The sequence below is a fragment of the Strongylocentrotus purpuratus genome, unplaced genomic scaffold (genome assembly GCF_000002235.5).
Source record: "Strongylocentrotus purpuratus isolate Spur 01 unplaced genomic scaffold, Spur_5.0 spur5_scaffold_12, whole genome shotgun sequence".
NCBI classification, from domain to species: domain Eukaryota; kingdom Metazoa; phylum Echinodermata; class Echinoidea; order Camarodonta; family Strongylocentrotidae; genus Strongylocentrotus; species Strongylocentrotus purpuratus.
The window spans coordinates 32,990,090-33,010,045 of record NW_022145597.1 but is presented as its reverse complement, the minus strand read 5'-3'; the positions used below and the strand labels follow the sequence as shown (position 1 = coordinate 33,010,045).

General features: G+C 37.5%; 1 protein-coding gene across 1 annotated transcript in view; it reads right to left on the bottom strand.

Moving 5' to 3' along the window:
- Positions 1 to 6,779: 6,779 nt before the first annotated feature.
- Positions 6,780 to 19,956, bottom strand: part of LOC590289 (GRIP and coiled-coil domain-containing protein 2) — a 30,683-nt gene continuing 17,506 nt past the window's right edge. Inside the window, exons 15-28 of the mRNA XM_030982466.1 lie at positions 19,342 to 19,397; positions 18,852 to 18,900; positions 17,910 to 18,101; positions 17,483 to 17,575; positions 16,684 to 16,846; positions 15,638 to 15,864; positions 14,515 to 14,646; positions 13,829 to 14,085; positions 12,197 to 12,299; positions 11,110 to 11,328; positions 10,654 to 10,887; positions 9,670 to 9,813; positions 8,610 to 8,718; positions 6,780 to 7,270 (exon numbers count right to left, since the gene is read on the bottom strand). Of these exons, the coding sequence (XP_030838326.1) occupies positions 7,197 to 7,270; positions 8,610 to 8,718; positions 9,670 to 9,813; positions 10,654 to 10,887; positions 11,110 to 11,328; positions 12,197 to 12,299; positions 13,829 to 14,085; positions 14,515 to 14,646; positions 15,638 to 15,864; positions 16,684 to 16,846; positions 17,483 to 17,575; positions 17,910 to 18,101; positions 18,852 to 18,900; positions 19,342 to 19,397 (2,052 nt within the window). The 3' untranslated portion in view covers positions 6,780 to 7,196. The remainder of the gene's footprint in view (positions 7,271 to 8,609; positions 8,719 to 9,669; positions 9,814 to 10,653; positions 10,888 to 11,109; positions 11,329 to 12,196; positions 12,300 to 13,828; positions 14,086 to 14,514; positions 14,647 to 15,637; positions 15,865 to 16,683; positions 16,847 to 17,482; positions 17,576 to 17,909; positions 18,102 to 18,851; positions 18,901 to 19,341; positions 19,398 to 19,956) is intronic.

The window sequence follows — 19,956 nt, the reverse complement described above, 5'->3', positions numbered from 1 at the left end:
CTGGGGAGCAATTGTCATAATATGTCATGAAATGCTGGAGATTGAAGCCCCAGTGTATGGAATGCTACTTGGTTCAAACCCTGAACCTTACAGTTTCAAGTCCCGTCTTTTAACCACTGTGCCCCATCCCATGTAGACTAGATCGGTAACCCGACACATGCTCCGCCGACGATTGCTCCGCCGACATTTACTCCGCAAAACGCGACAATTGCTCCGCGACATTTGCTCCGCGACATTTGCTCCGACGTCAAATGCTCCGCCGACAGTTGCTCCGCCGACAGTTGCTCCGCCGACAGTTGCTCCGCCGACAATTGCTCCGCCGACAGATGCTCCGCCGACAATTGCTCCGCCGACAATTGCTCCGCCGATAATTGCTCCGCCGTCAATTGCTCCGCAAAACGCGACAATTGCTCCGCCGACATTTGCTCCGCCGACATTTGCTCCGCCTGAAGCGACACTTGCTCCGCCGACATTTGCTCCGCCGACAATTGCTCCGCCGACAATTGCTCCGCCTGAAGCGACAATTGCTCCGCCGACATTTGCTCCGCCTGAAGCGACAATTGCTCCGCCGACATTTGCTCCGCCGACAATTGCTCCGCCGACAATTGCTCCGCCTGAAGCGACAATTGCTCCGCCGACATTTGCTCCGACGACATTTGCTCCGCCCAAAAAGTGTCCCATAAACTACAAATGCTACTAGTACTACGACAAATGCTTCGCCGACAATATTTTCTTTACACCTATTTTTTTCGTTTCTTTTTTTCTTCTTCATTTTCTGAATGCAACTCTTGAAATAATGTAGATGAAATGAAATGAATGAATGTTGATGAAGTGGGAGGAAAAAGGAGTTACCTAAAAGTCATTTCGAATATACTGAAATAACTTTCCATCTATCACTGTACGTCCCATATAATGTATACTAAACACTCATTACATGTCGTGGGAAGTTTAAAAAAAAAAGTAGAGCAGCAAGCCACATTCCCCAATACGCGCATACCTCCTAGTTAATTTCAAGTAGCTCATCAATATGTAATACCTGAAATTACCTCGATCAATGCATCTTACTAGGTAAAGCATTATACAATGTAATAGGTCATCATGGAAGTTTAGAAAATAAGTAAGGGGGATTTACCAAGTGTTGATCTTTTTAAGAGTTTTATAAAGAAACAAAAAGATATTGAATATTTCTCAGCGAAAAAAAGGAACAAGCTTGTTTCGCATTTTAAGAAATGGCGATTTGACTTATGATACTCATGTTGATTTAACTTTTATTCCTGTGCCCCCTCACTCCCCTTTATGCACTGGAGTTCAAACTATGATTTATATGTGTACAGTGTATTTTTTTTTACTATAATGTTTTTTTGTTATAACTTTCTTGTCCTTTCATTATTGTTAGTTGTTCTTATACATATTGGTTTTTTTGTTTGTCTAATTATTACCAATGACTTGTAAATATGTAATTTTTATATGATTGAAAATTTAATAAACACACAAATATAAAAAAAAAAAGTTTAGAAAATAAGGGCACTTGTATACGTAAGGAAGAGAACCCATTCAGACGGGAAAATGAGATGGCAGCCTTTCTGCTTATTCACATTTATACAAATCATTTTGTTGCAGTTTGATGTTAGTTCTTCCGGTGGCTTCGTGAGTCCCTTAAATTATTTAGTGAAAACAAAGTACTCGAATGAAACGGAGTGTTTTGCACACTAACATATATATATTAAAGCTACATACACTTAACTAAAGGAAAGAAACCTTTAGAAAATGGACTGGATATTATTGAAAATATTATTCTAAACAAGAATGTACTACATGATTGTATTACTTTACGTTTCAATTTCACGAGAGAAATAGAACTCGAGAGGGGGAGCAGAGAAGAAGTGATGGAAATGAAAGAAGACTAATAGCATGAGAGGAAAGAAAAGAGCAAAGAAGACAAGAAAACGATGTAAACAGGAAAAGGAGGAGCATGGGAGAGAGAGAAAGAGAAAGAGAGAGAGAGATAGCCTTGAGCTTTGGATCAGCTAATGAGTAATACATGAAACAGATTTTGAGCGGAGTAATTATCTTTCGCCGGAGAACTTGCGTAAGGAGCTATAATTTTATTTTTTATTTTTTTAAATCAAACATTATGGGGAATAGCAAAAAACGGTTGTCTTTTTTGCTCTTTTCTTTCCTCTCATGTTATTAGTCTTCTTTCATTGAGGTAATTTCAGGTCTTACATATTGATGAGCTGTTTGAAATTAACTAGGAGGTATGCGCGTATTGGGGAATGTGGCTTGCTGCTCTACTTTAAAAAAAAAAACTTCCCATGACATGTAATGAGTGTTTAGTGTACATTATGTGGGACGTACAGTGATAGATGGAAAGTTATTTCAGTATATTCGAAATGACTTTTAGGCAACTGCTTTTTCCTCCCACATTATTAACATTCATTCATTTCATTTCATTTACATAATGTCATGAAATGCATTCAAAAAATGAAGAAAAAAAGAAAGAAACAAAAACAACCCGTGAAAAAAAAATATTGTCGGCGAAGCATTTGTCGTAGTACTAGTAGCATTTGTATTTAATGGGACACTTTTTGGGCGGAGCAAATGTCGTCGGAGCAAATGTCACCGGAGCAAGTGTCGCTTCATGCGGAGCAAATGTCGTCGGAGCAATTGTCGGCGGAGCATATGTCACCGGAGCAATTGTCGCTTCAGGCGGAGCAATTGTCGGCGGAGCAATTGACGGCGGAGCAAATGTCGGCGGAGCAAATGTCGGCGGAGCAAGTGTCGCTTCAGGCGGAGCAAATGTCGGCGGAGCAAATGTCGGCGGAGCAATTGTCGCTTCAGGCGGAGCAATTGTCTGCGGAGCAATTGACGGCGGAGCAAATGTCGGCGGAGCAAATGTCGGCGGAGCAAGTGTCGCTTCAGGCGGAGCAAATGTCGGCGGAGCAAATGTCGGCGGAGCAATTGTCGCGTTTTGCGGAGCAATTGACGGCGGAGCAATTGTCGGCGGAGCAATTGTCGGAGGAGCAATTGTCGGCGGAGCATCTGTCGGCGGAGCAATTGTCGGCGGAGCAACTGTCGGCGGAGCAACTGTCGGCGGAGCACCTGTCGGCGGAGCATTTGACGTCGGAGCAAATGTCGCGGAGCAAATGTCGCGGAGCAATTGTCGCGTTTTGCGGAGTAAATGTCGGCGGAGCAATCGTCGGCGGAGCATGTGTCATGGAACCACTAGATCATCCTGTCCCTGGCTGATAAGTTCATTTTGTTCAGAGAATATTTTTCTAATAAAATCTTGAAAATCACTGCCATTGTGTCACTGTATCCCTTGTGCTTGGTTCTCTTATAAATTACTATTCAACCTACCCAGTATTTAGAATTACAATGGAATTTCTATTCGATATTACCAATGAAAACAAACAGTCGATACTAAACTTGGAGGTAATTTGGTCATTTTAAAGAAAGCATTACAAAGATTTAATAAAGATGCACATAAATGAAAAGCCATTAAAGACACTCCTTTCTGATTGAAACCATCTTTTGCAATATTATTATATTTTAATTGTAACACCTCCCAATTTTTGATTGCCATGTAAAATTAAGTTGAATTAAGTTGAATTGAGTTTAATTACATAGGAAAAGAAAGCCTGTTAACAAAACACACATTGATGGTCACTTTTTACCGGAAAGATTAAACTATCGAAAATTTCAAATCCCAAGTTATTTTCAAAATAATATTTTTGACAAGTTCTCATTCTCAACACGCACTACAGACAACAAAAAACTACATCAACAAGAGCACTCCACTTGAGACTTTTATTTCAGTAGAAAGAAATTGATAGAAAAATAGTTCTCCTCTTCACTGGGAAAGTTTCTTAAATCTAGAGAAATTAGGACGAGTCATTTGAAATATTTTTTTGTAATGTTTAAGGTAATACATTTACATGTACACAGAGTAAAACTTGTTTAGATATGATGCGTTAACCTGCGTCTGTTTTTTTGGTGTGTATGTAAGGATGACATTTAGGATTCTTGTTGCGAGCAATCGCCATGCACTTCGTTGAAGTTATAAAAGAACCTGGTGACATTGCTAAGATGAGAGAAAACGGTTCTAAGGTACATGTAGTTACTTCAATGCTAGATGTACAATTAAAGATAATCTGAAAGTTTAATGAAAACGGACCATTATTACTGATAACAATTGGGAAAAACTAATCTGATTGATTCCTTAATTTTCCCTAACTATATTATTACATTTCAATTACATTTTAGGTGATTTTAAATTGTCACAAAGCAATGAATTGGCCCTCTATATCATTCCAGACGTTTAAGTGTTGAAAGATTCTTAAAAGGTTGTCTTATTTTTATTGAAAAAAGGTTGGGAAAGTTCAAAGTGGTTGGGAGAATTTAATGTGTGAGGGTGGTACACATTGATGCCTTCAAATAAAACCATAAATAGCTTTGTGGTTTGAGAATGTTCTCAGGATTGTTTGCATTTTAGAGGGCAAATACAGTAGAAGGAATATATTGAGTAACATTTCATACAAAAATTACACATTTTTTTCATCAACCCTCAACAATGTTACCAAGTCACTTTAAGACCATGGGGGTGTTTCACAAAGACTAAGATCGACTTTAAGTTGGATTTAACTATGGCAGGCCATTCATGCCACTGGTTGCTCTCACCATTGGTCTCTCAATTCTGTAGATTTGTGACCACGATTTGTACGTCCCTTGAGAGACCAATGCCAGTAAATGGTGAGAGCAAACAGTGGCATGAACGGCCTGACATAGTTAAGTCCAACTTCAAGGCGATCTTAGTCTTTGTGAAACACTCAAGACTCCCATGTCATGTATTTGTTAAAAGCAATCATTAATATCACTATGATATCTGTTAAAAAAGGCAGGCAATACTGGTTGTATTATTTCTACCCTAATAGCTGCATCAAAAGAGTCTGCAATGCAATTAGAAAAATTTAATGCAACCTGACAAATAAATTTCAGAATCAATGGCAATTTTGTTTAAGAAATGATAAATATCTAAAACTCTTTATCAAAAGTTGTGAATATTCTATGAGGGAGGAGGATACAGTATTAGAAATGTGGAATGTTGCATCGTCTGTTGAGAGGCAGAAGGGCGTTAAAGATAAAGGTGAGTTCTGGTCATGCGATTGCATTGTGAAAGAAAAGGTGTGGGATGGATCAGAAAAATTTGATCATGTAGCATGTAAGTATTGGTGTGAACTGCAAGGTCGGAGTCATCAAAATCATAATAAATTTGGCCCAGTCTTGGTAAAGATAACAAGCACTGCACACAGAAAAATGTATATGGGACTACACAAATGGTATCGGGGCTACTAACCTTGATTTTCTAATCTTTCTATGTTCATAACTCGGCCAGTATATATTTTCTACCAAAATTGTTTGGCAAGTGACATTTATTTGTAATCTAGAACATTCAGTGTCAGTTTTGTTTAATTCTGTGAGAATTATTATTTTTTTTTTTTTTACCAGAACTCACCTTTATCTTTAACTCTGTGTAAAAGGATATCAGTTGATGCCCTTATGACTATCAGCAAACACAGTATATTATGTTTTCATGATAAATCTATTGTAAAGAAATACCTACTAACCAAGAGACTTTTAGCCAACTTATTATCATAAAATATTGATAGATATTTATTCATAAAGCGTTCTTGTACTTCATCCCAATCAATCAGGCACTTCTTAGTAAGTGTAACTGACAACAAAATGTTAAATATTAGCTGCTTCAACGATATAATTTAACACATGAGAACATATAGGTACATATATTGATAAGTCTTCTATAATAAATCATAAAGCAAATGACCCTCTACTAACATGGGTCACTAGTTCAACCCTGAAAAAACTGCTTCACAATTGGTCAAAGAGAACACCTGCTTTCGAGAACAAATCTACAACCTCTAATTTAAAATTTCATGTAACAAAAAAATCTCAACATAGGAATTGGTATTGGAATGTCATTATAATTAAAAGCAAATGTACCAGTTAGCGTTTCCATTCAGAGAAAATACCCGATCTACCGACAGTCAGTGAGTGAGCAGTCTTGTGACTCTACATCTCTGACTCGAAGGCTCACAATTTACTGAAATTTCGATATTACTATAAATGACAGTTTGGGATGTTAATTGGGAAAAATTCCAGTTCTGAAGATTTTTTTCTTTTCTTTCTACATTTATTGCAATATCTTTGTCTGTCAATGTAGTCTTAGACATGTTGTACGGTTTGTTTGTGGTGGCCTAAAGCAACTTTGGTTTATTTGAATATTCTTGGGTTCTTACAGTAAGAAGCACCAGGGATCCATTTCACAAAGCCTTTTTTCAATGATAAATGACAAATATCAGTGACAAATCTGCTGATAACCAATCAGAAGCAAGGATTTCAGTAGCTTATAACAAAAACTGTCATTTGTCACTGATGACAAGTTTTGTGAAACGCCCCTCAGGACAGTCAATAGGCACACACATACATGTACAAACACCACAATGAAGCATAACTTACTGCACAAAATAAATATGTGATATAAAACAAAAATCAAAAGTCTACAATCTATCCCTTCACATGTAGAGTTATTTACGGCGCTTTATGGCGCTCTTGCATTTCAAGGAATAAATTCCTGCTAGGTACCCATTTACATCACCTGGGTTGAGTGTGGCAAATGTACATCAATGTCTCGCCAAAGGACATTAGTGCCGCAACGGGACTCGAACCGCGGACCTTGTGATCGACAGTCCGTTGACGTATCCACTCGACCACGACACCTCTCTATATAAAATACAAACCTGAAGGTTTTTTCTTCTGTTTATTAAATCATTCCCCATTACTATCACTATGTACACAAATAATGTATAATTCAAATGAAGTTTGATGATACGTAGAAGAACTATACATGTAATTTTGTTCTTTAAGTTATGAACACAACTATTTACCTTTCTATGAAATTTAAAAGCAGAAAGCCCAGTGGCACAATCATAAAATCTCAATACGTATCATTACAGTATACAAATTCATGTGACACAAAGTAAAATGAAGGTACTCATCTTGGTGGATATATTTTCTAATGCACTTTAAAATCGAGATTCAACAGTCAAACATGTCTATAACAGGAAAGGAGGGGGACAGATTTGCCCCCTTCTTAAGTTTAATGGTGTTCATGGTGCCTATAAGAGGCCACCTGACCATCGATGAAGATAGGAGCCAGCTGGGGATCCAGACTTCTGCGTCGCATCATCACCTGAACATGAAAATGAGAGAGAAACAAATTAAATAGGCAGATATATTTATATAGTGCATATCAAACTATAGTCTCTCTATGTGCTTAATGTAAATAAACAAACACAAAATACAACCTTAGGCTAACGATATACTCAAACCTGAAAATGTAAATATATAAAAGCTCCGCACTGAATCTGTATAATGTACCCCTTTTACGAAGTGGTAAATATGTCAATCATACTTTTCACATAGTGTTATGTTTTCATTTTACAACATGCTTGCAATTAGCTCACAGAAAATGAGTACCATACAGGAAAACTTGAGAGGGAAACCATAGAAGAAGATGCCAAAACATCGGGTATCAGTCATATGGATCCCACAGACATGAAAGCTTGGAAAGCAGCCATTAAGGAAATGAAATGTCCAACCCCACCAAAGTGGGACAAATGGACTTTAAACGCTGATGATGATGATGTTGATACACCTTTTACAAAAAGGTCAATACTTCAGTCAAACTATTCACATAGTCTTAAGAATTCACTTAAAAAGCAGATTTGCATAAGCTCACAAAAATGAGTACATTTTAAAAATAAAATGCTGACTCTACATTCAATTGACATGACATGAGAATATTGTCTCTTCAGAGCTAGAAGGGCATTAATTCTCTGTTAAAGGTACTATGTCCCATTTGCAGGCCAAAAAAATGAAAAAGTTAAATTCCAACTGCATTTGAAACATAATACTAATTTAGAACTTCCCTAAAAAAGGTGGGGCTTGAAAATGTCTTCAAGTGGGAAAATAATGACTATTAGTTGTCAAATCAACTTTAGGGCTATAGAGCCCAAAAGTAATAGTCTTGTCAGTCAAACCTGTCTTAGTGGCCACCTCTCTATAAAGGCTACCTGTATATAGTGGCCATGTATTCCATCTCCCTCTAGAAAGAAGTATGTGTTGTAGAACCTGTCTAGAAAGGCCATCTGTCTACATGCAGTGGCCACTTTCTCTGTTTGCCATGGGTAGCCTCCATGGACAGGTTTGACTGTGTATGAGCTAATGCCCTTCTCACTATGAACATGACGGACAAAGAAAGAGGACAAAATAAACAGTTCCTCATTCTACCCTCAGCAATTGCTGTGGTAGACAAAGGAACATCCCTTCACTGCTGTTATGTAAAAATTTGTAGAACAGGTGAATATGCATGTGACACCAGTTCTACACATTTTTATATAATAGCAGTGAAGGGAAGTTCCTTTGTGTACCACAGCAATTGCTGAGGGTAGAATGAGGAACTGTATATTTTGTCCTCTTTCTTTGTCCATCATATTCATAGTGTAAGATGATGAGATTTGAATATATACCTTGGGCAATAGTAGCTAAGTGCTTGATCTCTGTATCACTGAGTTTCAACATGGTCTTCAGCACTGGTAGAAGACGCCCCTTCTCATCTCCTTGAGGAAGAGATACAAACTGATGGAAAGAGAATCAGAAAGTAATATAAATAATCACGTAATACTTATTTTTTCTCTTTTTTTCCTTCTATTTCTTCCTGTATGTGCGTATTTAAAGGGATTCAGCAACTTTGTCTCAGATTCTGCATCAAAATCTTGGATTTAGCTCATGTTGCAATGATAATTATAAACCTTAGGTCAGTCAGGAACTCCATGCCTTTTACACGCAGATTGCCAGTCTGATTATCAAGATATTTATGATTGAAAATCAAAACCAAATTCTGCGTTTGCCAAACGGTTTTCATAACACTACAGTCTATTGGGGATATTGAGTATGGTAAAACCGGTCACTCAAAGATTTTTACTTTTTTGAGGCACTTCTTGATCATTTTGAATAATAATAATAATAATGAACATTTGTATAGCGCCTTTTCTACAAGTAGATACAAAGCGCGATATTTTAGGGCTTCAATATTACACCATATCACAAGACACTGGTAGCATGTAGGGCCATGCATCTCAGATTTAACATTATTTAACGATGCCTTTAAAGGTAGGCTTTCATATAAGGAATCCCTCCTGTCTACCTATACCAAATGCATTCATAACTTGCTATTGTGATTTTTAGCACCATCTTGTTATTATTTTTATCAGTCCATTATGTATTTGTATGTTTTTATAAAGAGTGTCAAATGAAATTTTAATTGAATTGAATTATCTATACAAAAGAATAAAGAGGTCTTTCAAAAATGTGTGTACTTGATTAATAAAACGGTTTGAAATTAAAAGAAGAAAAATCACAAAAATTATCCTTTTTATTTTATACAACTTCCAACTTGGTTTTCAAGACAGAACACGCTAATGTCTGAGTCAACTTGCCTGCTCTTTTTAAAGTCACACACTCTGTTAAATACTGGAATCTCAGAGGCAAATCAGCCTCACGCCACAAGTAACTCTAAACAGTTCTCACCTTGAGTACAACATTTTTCAAGTATTCCATGTTTGAGATTGCATTTTCCCTGGCTTGGTTTCTTTCTAATCGTCTGATCTCTTCCTTTAAGACCTTTGCTTGCTCTGTCAACCTCAGGATAGCTGCTTCATTCTCTCCAGTGATCTACGGTTTAGCAGAAAAGAGGCATAGAAACAAGTGACCTTAAAGATAAAGATCAGTTCTGGTCATGTTACTGCATTGTGAAAGAAACGTTGCGGAATCAATCAGAAAAGGTTGATCATCTAGCATATAAGTATTGGTGTGTTAAAGCAAGGTTCTGCAATTATCAAAATTATAAGAAATTAGGCCCAGTCTTGGTAAAGTTACAAGCACTGTACACAGAAAGATGTATATGGGACTACGCGACACGTGCACGATATCTATCAGGTCCAAATAGATATAATGATTTACCAAATATATCAGATTTGTATGATCATGTATTAGTCATAACATATTCTTTCACATGGTAGGTAATAAGAGCCTCCATTTCATTTTTTGAGGGGGGGGGGGGCATTTCCAAAACTGGTCTTTACCTTTAAATGGTCTTCTTCTAATCTTTACATGCTTGGGATAAGATAAGGGTATATTGCTTTTGGCAAAACTGTACAAAAAAGACTGTTGAAGGAGACACAAAAAGGTCCTAAGGAATCGCTAAAGAATTCCTTGAATGCTGTGAGCGCCGAAATCGGTAGCCTAGCAGAGCCGGGTAATATTCAGATCACCTGGAGCACCTTGCATGGTGGATATATGCGCCATATAAATATCAGATATAATTTATTATTAGGATTTTAAAGCTTATTTTCCTTTTTTAAAATTCCTGGCATCACATGCAATATAGTCATGAAACCAAAATGGATCCTGGCAGTGTGAGCAGAAATTGTTTCCCTTTCTTCTTGTGCGTGTGGTATATTTGTTAGGACTCCAAATTAAATGTGAACGGGTCAAACCAGAAGATAAACATACCTCTGTGAAATGGTCAATTCTATGCTGGGCAGCAGTCAACTGGCTTTTAAGCTGCTCCTCTTCGGCCGTAGAGCTGACTGCGCTGAAGATGCTCTGTCTGTCATCGGTCGGTGAGGAGAGGAGCTGTGCGAAGGGTACAGAGGGCGGGGCTTGGGTGGGGCTCTGTGTGCTGATTGGTGGAAGAGTGGGGCGGAGCTTACTTTTGGGTATCTCTGTATCTGTATGCTCCATACCCTGTACAAATGATCAACATGTGAGAGCGTTATTGTATAATAACATACATCGATTATTGGTTAGAGTATGATGGTTCCTCAGCAGAAATTGTTTATATGTGGTTTACTATATAAAGCCTGTAAGGCCTGTATTGGGGAGTGTCAGGGCCTGAAACCACTTAACAGAATTCAAACTGGCTTCCCTAGCTGTTATGGGGCATAGGACAGTCTCATATCCACTTACTTCAGCCTGTTCTCTCTCCCCAGGCACTGTCCTAATAGCTGACTCTAGAGGGCTCTCTTTACTAGACTCCACTGGAGTGCGTGTTGGGATGACGACCATGCTGTTATTCCTCTGTATCTCCTGCTGGGCACGGTAAAGCTGGTTCTCGGTGGACTCTAGCTGGCGCTGTAAGCTGTCCATCGTTCGGTGATGATCATCCTGCAGTTGCCTCATTTGAATCTAATCACAAAAATAAAACACTCAAATTAGATTCCTAGAAAATGATAATGACTAGAAAAAACATCTCCATTTCCTGAAATTCATTCATTGTTTTCGGCCAACTTTATTACCAAAAGCTAGCTAAAACAAAGTTTTTTTCATAGAAACGACACTGAATTGATAGCCAATTTATAATTCACTTAAGTTTCATGTTGCAAAGGTATTTGGTTTTAAAGAAGCACACACAAAAAAGAAAATAGATTAATTATGTTCTATGACATGATGTTTGTTCTATTTTTGTTATCCTTGAATTTTTAAACCACTGTGGTCAATGTACCCTGATTATCATCTGGTCTTCCTATAATTTACCATTTGAAATATTGTAGTCTATGTATTTTTAAAACTTGCTTGTAAAATGTGAGCAATTCAGCCATTGGCTGCTCATCACATTTTGTATTATACAGGGGTGATAGTGAGCAATTAAAAAAAAAGGGTTTCTTTTTCCCCCTCAACCATGCCCCCTTTGAGTAAAAAAAAAAGAGGACTCGGGGGAAAAAAACAACAACATTCCCCCCCTTTTGAGTGAGAAAATTGGAAAAATAGGAAAGAATAGAGAAGAAGAGAGAACATAAGGGGGAAATCTGGAAAATCAGGAGGAAAAAAAAAAAAAAAAAAAATCTGGAAGAAAAAAAATCAGGAAACCGATAGAAATCTGGTAATTATCAGGCCTGATTATACCATGCATAAATAAATGAATTAAATTGAAGCAAAAAAAAATGATGTTATTATATACTTATTAACCCTTGTTAGTTTTGGATGTTCAAGGCAAGGGTTAATCGTCTAGTGGATAGTTCCAGGGGGAGGGGATCCAGAAGTCACAACGGCTTACCTTGAAGGACGACGTCAAGGCCTCATTCTGTGCTGTTAATTCTTTGATGGATTCAGTATGCTCTATGTTCCTGCTGTGACTCTCAATACGAAGCTTCTCCAACCTAACAAAGATAATGACATAGAATATCTTAAAGATAAAGTTGAGTTCTGGGGGGTGTTTCACAAATATTCTACAAGTTTGACTTACAATTTTATGGAGAGCCATTTGTAGCCTTAGAATAAAATATTTTGAACAGAAAAAATGGGAGTATTTTAGACTTTTCATAAATTCCACATCAAGAACATAAAATCTTTCATAATAGAAAATATGAACGATTTGAATCAAAATTTTATGCCATTTAAAATAACTTTTACAAAATATTTTTAAAGATGCTAATGGCTTTCCATAATTGTTAAGTCCAACTTATGATCTTAGTGAAACACCCCCCTGGTCATGCGATTAATAAATAATGATAATAATAATAATAATAGTGGGTTCTTGTATAGCGCTCATGTCTGTGAGACTTGACACTCCTGACACTCCTGTGAAAGAATTGTTGTGGAATTGATCAGAAAAGGTTGATCATCTAGCATATAAGTGTTGGTGCGTACTGCAAGGTTTTGGAATCATCAAAATGATAAGAAATTGGCCCAGTCTTGGCAAATTTACAAGCACTGTACACAGAAAGATGTATATGGGACTACACAAACATGTGACATATTGTTCCAATTGTTATGATGTTACATGCCATATTTAGAATATGAAGGAATTTAAAGAGACATGCTTTGTGATGTGATGTTCTTCCACGCTTGCTTAATACAACGATGACGCTCACAAATTATTTTTCACCTCTTCCCTCTTCTCTTTAAGCATGATAGTGATTTACAACATATTGCACGATGAGGAAACTATGAACACATTGCCTACTGGAACCTGGTGGTTTTGTATTAACCCTATGGGGAATATGAGAACTCAGTAGTCAATTGGTTAAGTATAGAAATCAGTGATTTGATATCTAAAATTACTGTGTGATAACTTCCCCAGTTCTGCTTTGGATTGCGACAGACTCTATTTTTGGAAATATCAGGATATTTTTGTGATTCTTATTGGCACGTGCACCCATTTGACTACTGAATTCTCTAACTCACATAGGCTTAATACAGTGACAACTTGGATCCCATAGGCAATGAGTTAACATTACAGGCCTATGACTGAATTGTACAGTATCTGATAGTTAAGATACCTCTTCATTGGTTATCAGTCTCAAAAAGAATAATGTATAAGCTGTTACTCATTACTTACAAAACACTTCTTCATTCTTCACCCCATTACTTGTATCAGATTTTGAAACCTTACACCCACAACGGAATTTACATTCAGGTTCACAGCTCCAGTTATGTACACCCAAAACCAATAACAAATAGGGGGACAGGGCTTTTGCTAACATTGCACCCAAATTATGGAACACTTTACCATTAGAAATAAGACAATCATCATCAATTTAAATATTTAAGAAGAAACTTAAGCACCATTTGTTTATGTCGTAGTTTGAATATTGTATAATTATTTTGATGTTGTACAAGAGCGCCTTGAGCAGTCTTTTAGAATGGTTATGTGCGCTCTATAAATTGACATTGTCATTATTATTACCTTTCTCTTGCCAGAGCTTCCTTAGCCTCCATATCTTGTATGACCTCACTGTGTCTCGCTGACAAACGATCATGCTCTCCTTGTAACAGCTCATGCTCTGCCCTCAAAGCAACCATCTTATCACCCGTCTCATTCAGTTTACTCCTCAAGGCTTGCATCATCTGCTCTGACTCCTCCCTCTCCCTTGCATCCATTGCCATGGCAACAGGATTGGTCTCCCTGGTCTTCTGTTGCTTGAGGACGCTATGAACTCTGACCTGAGGTGGGAGAAAGAGAGGGAGGCAAAGGAGAGAATGTTGAAAAACAAAATCTGTACGATGATGACCCACAGAAATATACCCACGCTACTCCATTACCCTTTCATCCATGCCTGCCTTCCCAAATTCATAATAGCCTTCTTCTAATATCGCTCTTTTTTCTATTATAAAATCGATGCCTTTCGTTCTAATGCTATCCAAAGCTCCTAACCGGTTGGATTTACACGTTTTCTTTATTTGGACTCTGGGAATCCCCAAAATAGTGAAGGGATCATTTAAGAAGAATAAGAAGGTTCTGTAGGCTCCTCTGTCTAGCTTACATGCAAACATACCCAAGCTTGCTGTCTTGCACTCATCAGGGTAAAGTGCATGAATGCACAGAAGAATGAATTTGACAACTGTCTAGTATGCACATGTTTTAACTGATACCTTATAGCTCTCAAACTCAGCCTGGCAGCCAGTGAGTTCTCTGTTGGCTAGGTCTAGGTCCTCCTGGAGCAGAGTAGCCTTCTGTTCTAGACTCCTTACCGCCCTCATGTTAGCCTCGTTGGATGTGCGCATCTGAGGAATACAAACAGGAGGAGAGACATTACCAAAGTGTGTAGCTCATTGCATGCTCTGTACAGTCAAACCTGCTTTAGCGACCACCTGTCTACAAGGACCACATTTTTTGCTTCCCTTGAAAATGGTTTCTCAATGAAACATGTACTAAAGGAACCTCTACATAAAGACCTTGTCTCCCTTTGGTGGTCTGATCTGTGCATTTCATAAAATTGTCTCTTGTGAGGTTTTGGAATCAACAATCTTGCTTTTAAAATAACATCCAGTGAGAAGCAAGGCACTCATATATGGATACTGTACATGGGACAACGCATACATATAGCATCACTATTGTATACCTCACTTTAGAAATCTATCCATCTGATTGGTCGCAATTGGAGTTGTGATTTTAGCCATGCCCAGCCTACCAGTTAATAGTCTTTTGAAAAGTGCCCTCATACCCGCCTATCGGTCAATAGTCTTTCAAAAAATGCCCTAATGCTGCGATCCCCATTGGTTTACATGTTAAAATTGTCTTTGTGCGAGCGCGGACACCGTACAGTGCTTTTTGTCTGCGATTCCCAAATGATTGAAACTTTCAGTCATTTTTCCAGCAAAGATTAACAGACAGTGTCTCAGATTTTCCATGATGTTTTAACCAATCTTTACTCAATAAAAGGATAAGGTAAGAATTTCTTGGTAGATTTTTGTCTCAATTCGGCATATAAAAGACTGCTTTAATTATTCGAGGTCTGGCTCTCAAAGCATTATATATTTCTATACAGTCACACCTTTCTATAGCAACCATCCAAGGGACACACAAAAAGTGGCCTTTGTAGACAGATGTTCTTTGTAGACAGGTTCCTTTAGTACATGATTCGATGAGAAGCTATTTTCAAGGGAAACAACAAGTGGTAAATACACACAACAATTAGTATCCTTGTTATGATCTGTTACATATTTTGTAGAGGTTACATGTATGTCACTTCTGAAAAATAATGAAAAAACCAACCTGGTCTTTGAGTTTCTGATTGTCTGCGGCCATCTTAGCTTGCTCCATCTTGCCATCCTCGGCCTGCTGAGTGAGATACTCCACCTGGCCATAGAGGGCAGCCTCTGCACTTCTCTGCTCGCTCTCCGTCTTCTTCAGATCAGAGAGCTCCTTCTTAGCTTTCATCAACATCCCCTTTATCTTGTTTGCTCTCTCCTCCGCCTGGTCACGCTGGTTACCCACCGCAGCTGCACATCAAGGTCAAAGGTCAAAATAAGAAAATCCAGTCCGTTTTAATATCAGTTTTATTTTTCCATACCGTAAATCTCCATGTATAAGACGCACCCCTATTTTGGGGTCAAGAAAAAAAAAAAAAAAAAAATTGTACCTGTGTATAAGACGCAACCCCCGACTTTCAATTTTTTTCGGCGGTGTCTTATACACGGAGATTTACGGTACATGTTTGTAGTTTTTACACAAACAAATTAAGATATTTATGTAAGCAACAAATTTCATTATATTATGAATGTTCCTCACAGAATCAACATAATTCAGGATTCCTTAACAGAATCAAATGCCATTAAAACACAAAGATACCAACTGAAGGGTAATCTTGATGCAACAATGTATTGCCTTGGTTTGGAACTATGCCTCATCAACTTGCATGCTTCTAATTCCTTCATCTACTCTTTATAATTTTCATTTAGCTTAAGATTGACAATTTCAAACTCTGCAAAGCACATATCTTGATTCTTCTTCTTCCAAGGAAAGTGTTTCAAGGCCTTGAAGATTGCGCGCACTGTGTGTGCATGTGAGGAGCCTGTGTGAGCCTGCTGGCCAGGATCCTTTGTGCATATATGTACAGGGTGCGAGTAAAAACTTTCAATCCCGTGAGGGCAGTAAGGGGTGAATCTTCCCCAGTGAGAATTTAAATGCCTCAAGGGAGAGTGAGCAGACTGGATCTACTGGAAGGTTGTTCCAGTCCTTGGTAGTTCTAGGGAAGAAGGAGCTGATTGGAAGAAAGCAATTTTTTGAAACGTAATTACTGCAAGAACATTACATCTTACCAACTTCATTCTGCATCGCATCTAGTCTCTTCTCCAGATTGTCCACCTCTGTTGTGAGGGTAGTAATCTTGGTGTCTCTCTCATCGATAGTTGCGTTCAGACTTGATACCGTTTTCTCATAGTCTGCTATTTCTAGATCCATAAGATTGCTCTGACTGGCTTCCTACAAACAAAGTTAGAATCATACAAGACTAGTAAACTTCATGCATCTCTCATCGATGGTTATATTCAAAATACTCTATTTCGCTTAGTTGTCATCTAAAAAACTAGCAGTTAACTTTAACATTGGTTCACCGGTACATTTCTGATGAAGATGTCTTGATCATAGAAGGTAAAACTGTCAAAGGTTAATAATGTTTGGATGTATCAAAGAACCAATTCATAATAGTTGTTCAATAAAGTCTGAAGACTCATGAGATGTGAAACAGGTCCCTGATTGGCTTCCTTCATAGCAAAGAGAGGTAGATGCATGGAATGTTCATTGGAACTGTTCCTGTAAATATGATCACATTGCATGAGGTTCAGCCCATTTTGTAGCATATCATATTTACATAAGCATCCTATACATCACAAAGGTACCCGTAAAAATTAGTGTATACTGTCACATGAAGCACAATTGTTCTGTGAAAAATCTTATAAAATTTGTTTGTGAAAATATAAAAAATGTATAAAAGTGACAACATGAAATGATAAAAATCTGACTCAAATATCGATTGCTGATTGATAAATGGCGAATTTATTACAGTTCTCTCCATGTTCTGTATTGATATGTTCATAAGTATAAAAAGACTCAACTTACTTGAAGAGCAGCTCCTAGTTTCCTAGTGGTGTTATCATGTGTTGTCTTCTGTTCGTTCAAGGATTTCTCAAGGATGACAACTCTCTCATTTGCCTGTAAATAATAATAATAGGTCCATTTATATTGCGCAGCTACTATATGAATATACTCTAATGTGCTAAACACAAAGTACCATATTATTACCCCGGGTGTAGCTGAGTCGCCATCATGACAATATATACAAAGATAAAATATGGAATTTCATAACAGATAACAAAATCAAAATTACATATAAATTGACAGAAAATATGAGTATAAACCATAGTACAAATGGACAATGGTGCATCCGTAAAAAGCCAATAAGGCTTGACAATTGAATGCACCAGGCGCAGAAGTAATAATAACATATACTTAGAAGAAGAAAAATAAATTCAAATAGAATTCTGACCTGTTGCAGTTGTTGCTCTTTCTCTGTCTTCTCTGTCCTCTCAGCATCCCTCTCCTCCTCGGCAACCGTCGCCCTGCTCCTCATCTCGGCCACGCCCCTCTCTAAAGTCTTAATCTCCTTGTCTTGACCGTCAAGTCTCTGGACTAGCTCTTCCTTCAATTGCTTCGTCTGAGTACACTCCATCGAGAGATTCTAGGATGTAGAGAATTCATTCATCTTATTAAGAAAGGCTATCCTCAGCTTCAAACGACAATTATCCAACCTGGGGGGTGTTTCACGAAGACCAAGGTCAACTTTAAGTTGGACTTAACTATGACATGCCATTCATGCCACTGGTTGCTCTCACTATTCACTATTGGTCTCTCAATTATGATCTTTAGATAACATTTTTCCTTCTATAATGAACTATCAAAAACATATTTTCTGTAGATTTGTGACCACGATTTTATAAGTCCCTGGATACACCAATGCCAGTAGATGGTGAGAGCAAACAGTAGCATAAACAGCCTGCCATAGTTACATCTAACTTAAAGTCAATCTTAGTCTTTGTGAAACACCCCCAGGGTTTTTAAATGGGTCCAATGGGACCCCCTTAACCCTGCCACACCACACTATCTACTGGATCTTCATCACAACGATGGCGAGGTGTGGCCCTCAAGGTATATTCAAGGTATGAGGGTCATATCAAGTGAATATCTATCTTACTACATGTAGATTTCAAACATAATTTGTACATTTAAGAAACACACCTGTCTTGGAATTTGATCTACTTGCCTTTCTGGGTACACTCCACTGAGAGATTCTAGTGTGTTCAGATGTCAAGTATTAATTCATTTTATTCATAGAATTGAGCTTTAGGGGAGTATCTTATAAGTGAATACGTATCTCACTATATACACTGTTTTAAACATGGCATATGTTTGATCAATAAAATTCACTTACATTCAAGTCTTGCTGTGTTTCTGAAATCTGCTTCTCCAATTCTTTTATCCTTCAAATAAAACAAGAAAAAGAAAAAGAAAATGGAATGTTACACAAGTATTATAAATCTGTGATATGGAAACAGATTCAACTGAATTATGTGAAGACCAATCATATTCTTATTTATATATAAGTAATTATTGTACAACACCATAAAAAGTGTATTCTTGCCTCTTTATTGGACTAAATAAAAATAATTTTTAAAACAATTTTCGTCTTCTGTTCACAAGTTTATCAGTATGGTTTAAATGATTAGGAATAAGTTCTGTGATACATCACATGGGTACATGTATTAACCTGTGACAGTTTTGACGTCATTGTTCAGAGACCTTCCTCAAATGTGTTCTGGCACACTGAAGTTAGCTACCAGTTTTTCCTATTGCTGCAAGATGCAATTTTGCCGATCACCAATGAGTCATAGAACTTATTCTTAATGATTTGTTAGATTTACCTTTCAGTTTTTGCCTCCAATTCATCTTGAAGCTTCTCATACTCATTGTGTAGACTCTGAAATTTAGAAAGAGGAGAAAACATATATATATTAATGATCTAATTACTCAAAACTTTCAGTTTGCATGACTGTGCCTCTTCATTAGTGTTCCACCAAAGAACCTTCATATTGTAATTTTGTTCTTCCAATCAAAATGTCTCTTGTTGAAAACAAAGTCAGCATACCATCCTTGTTATTTAGGAAGATGATAATGAGAGAGGAAGCACAATAATTATGACAATACAGTCAAACCTGCTTTAGTGACCACCTGTCTGCAAAGACCACTTGCCTACAAAGGCCACATTTGTTGTTTCCATTGAAAATGGATTCTCATTGAATCATGTAATAAAGGAACCTGTCTACAAAGACCACCTGTCTACTAAGGCCACTTTTTGTGTTTCCCTTGGGTGGTCGCTATAGTAAGGTTTGACTGTATTTATAAAGTACACATATCCATCATTATGGATGCTCAAGTCACCAAAGAATAATTACAAATAAATGCTATTACAAGGAAATCAATCAGTTATGAATTGAAGTATATAAAATGAGGAATAACTGTAGGCAGTAAGCAGTGAT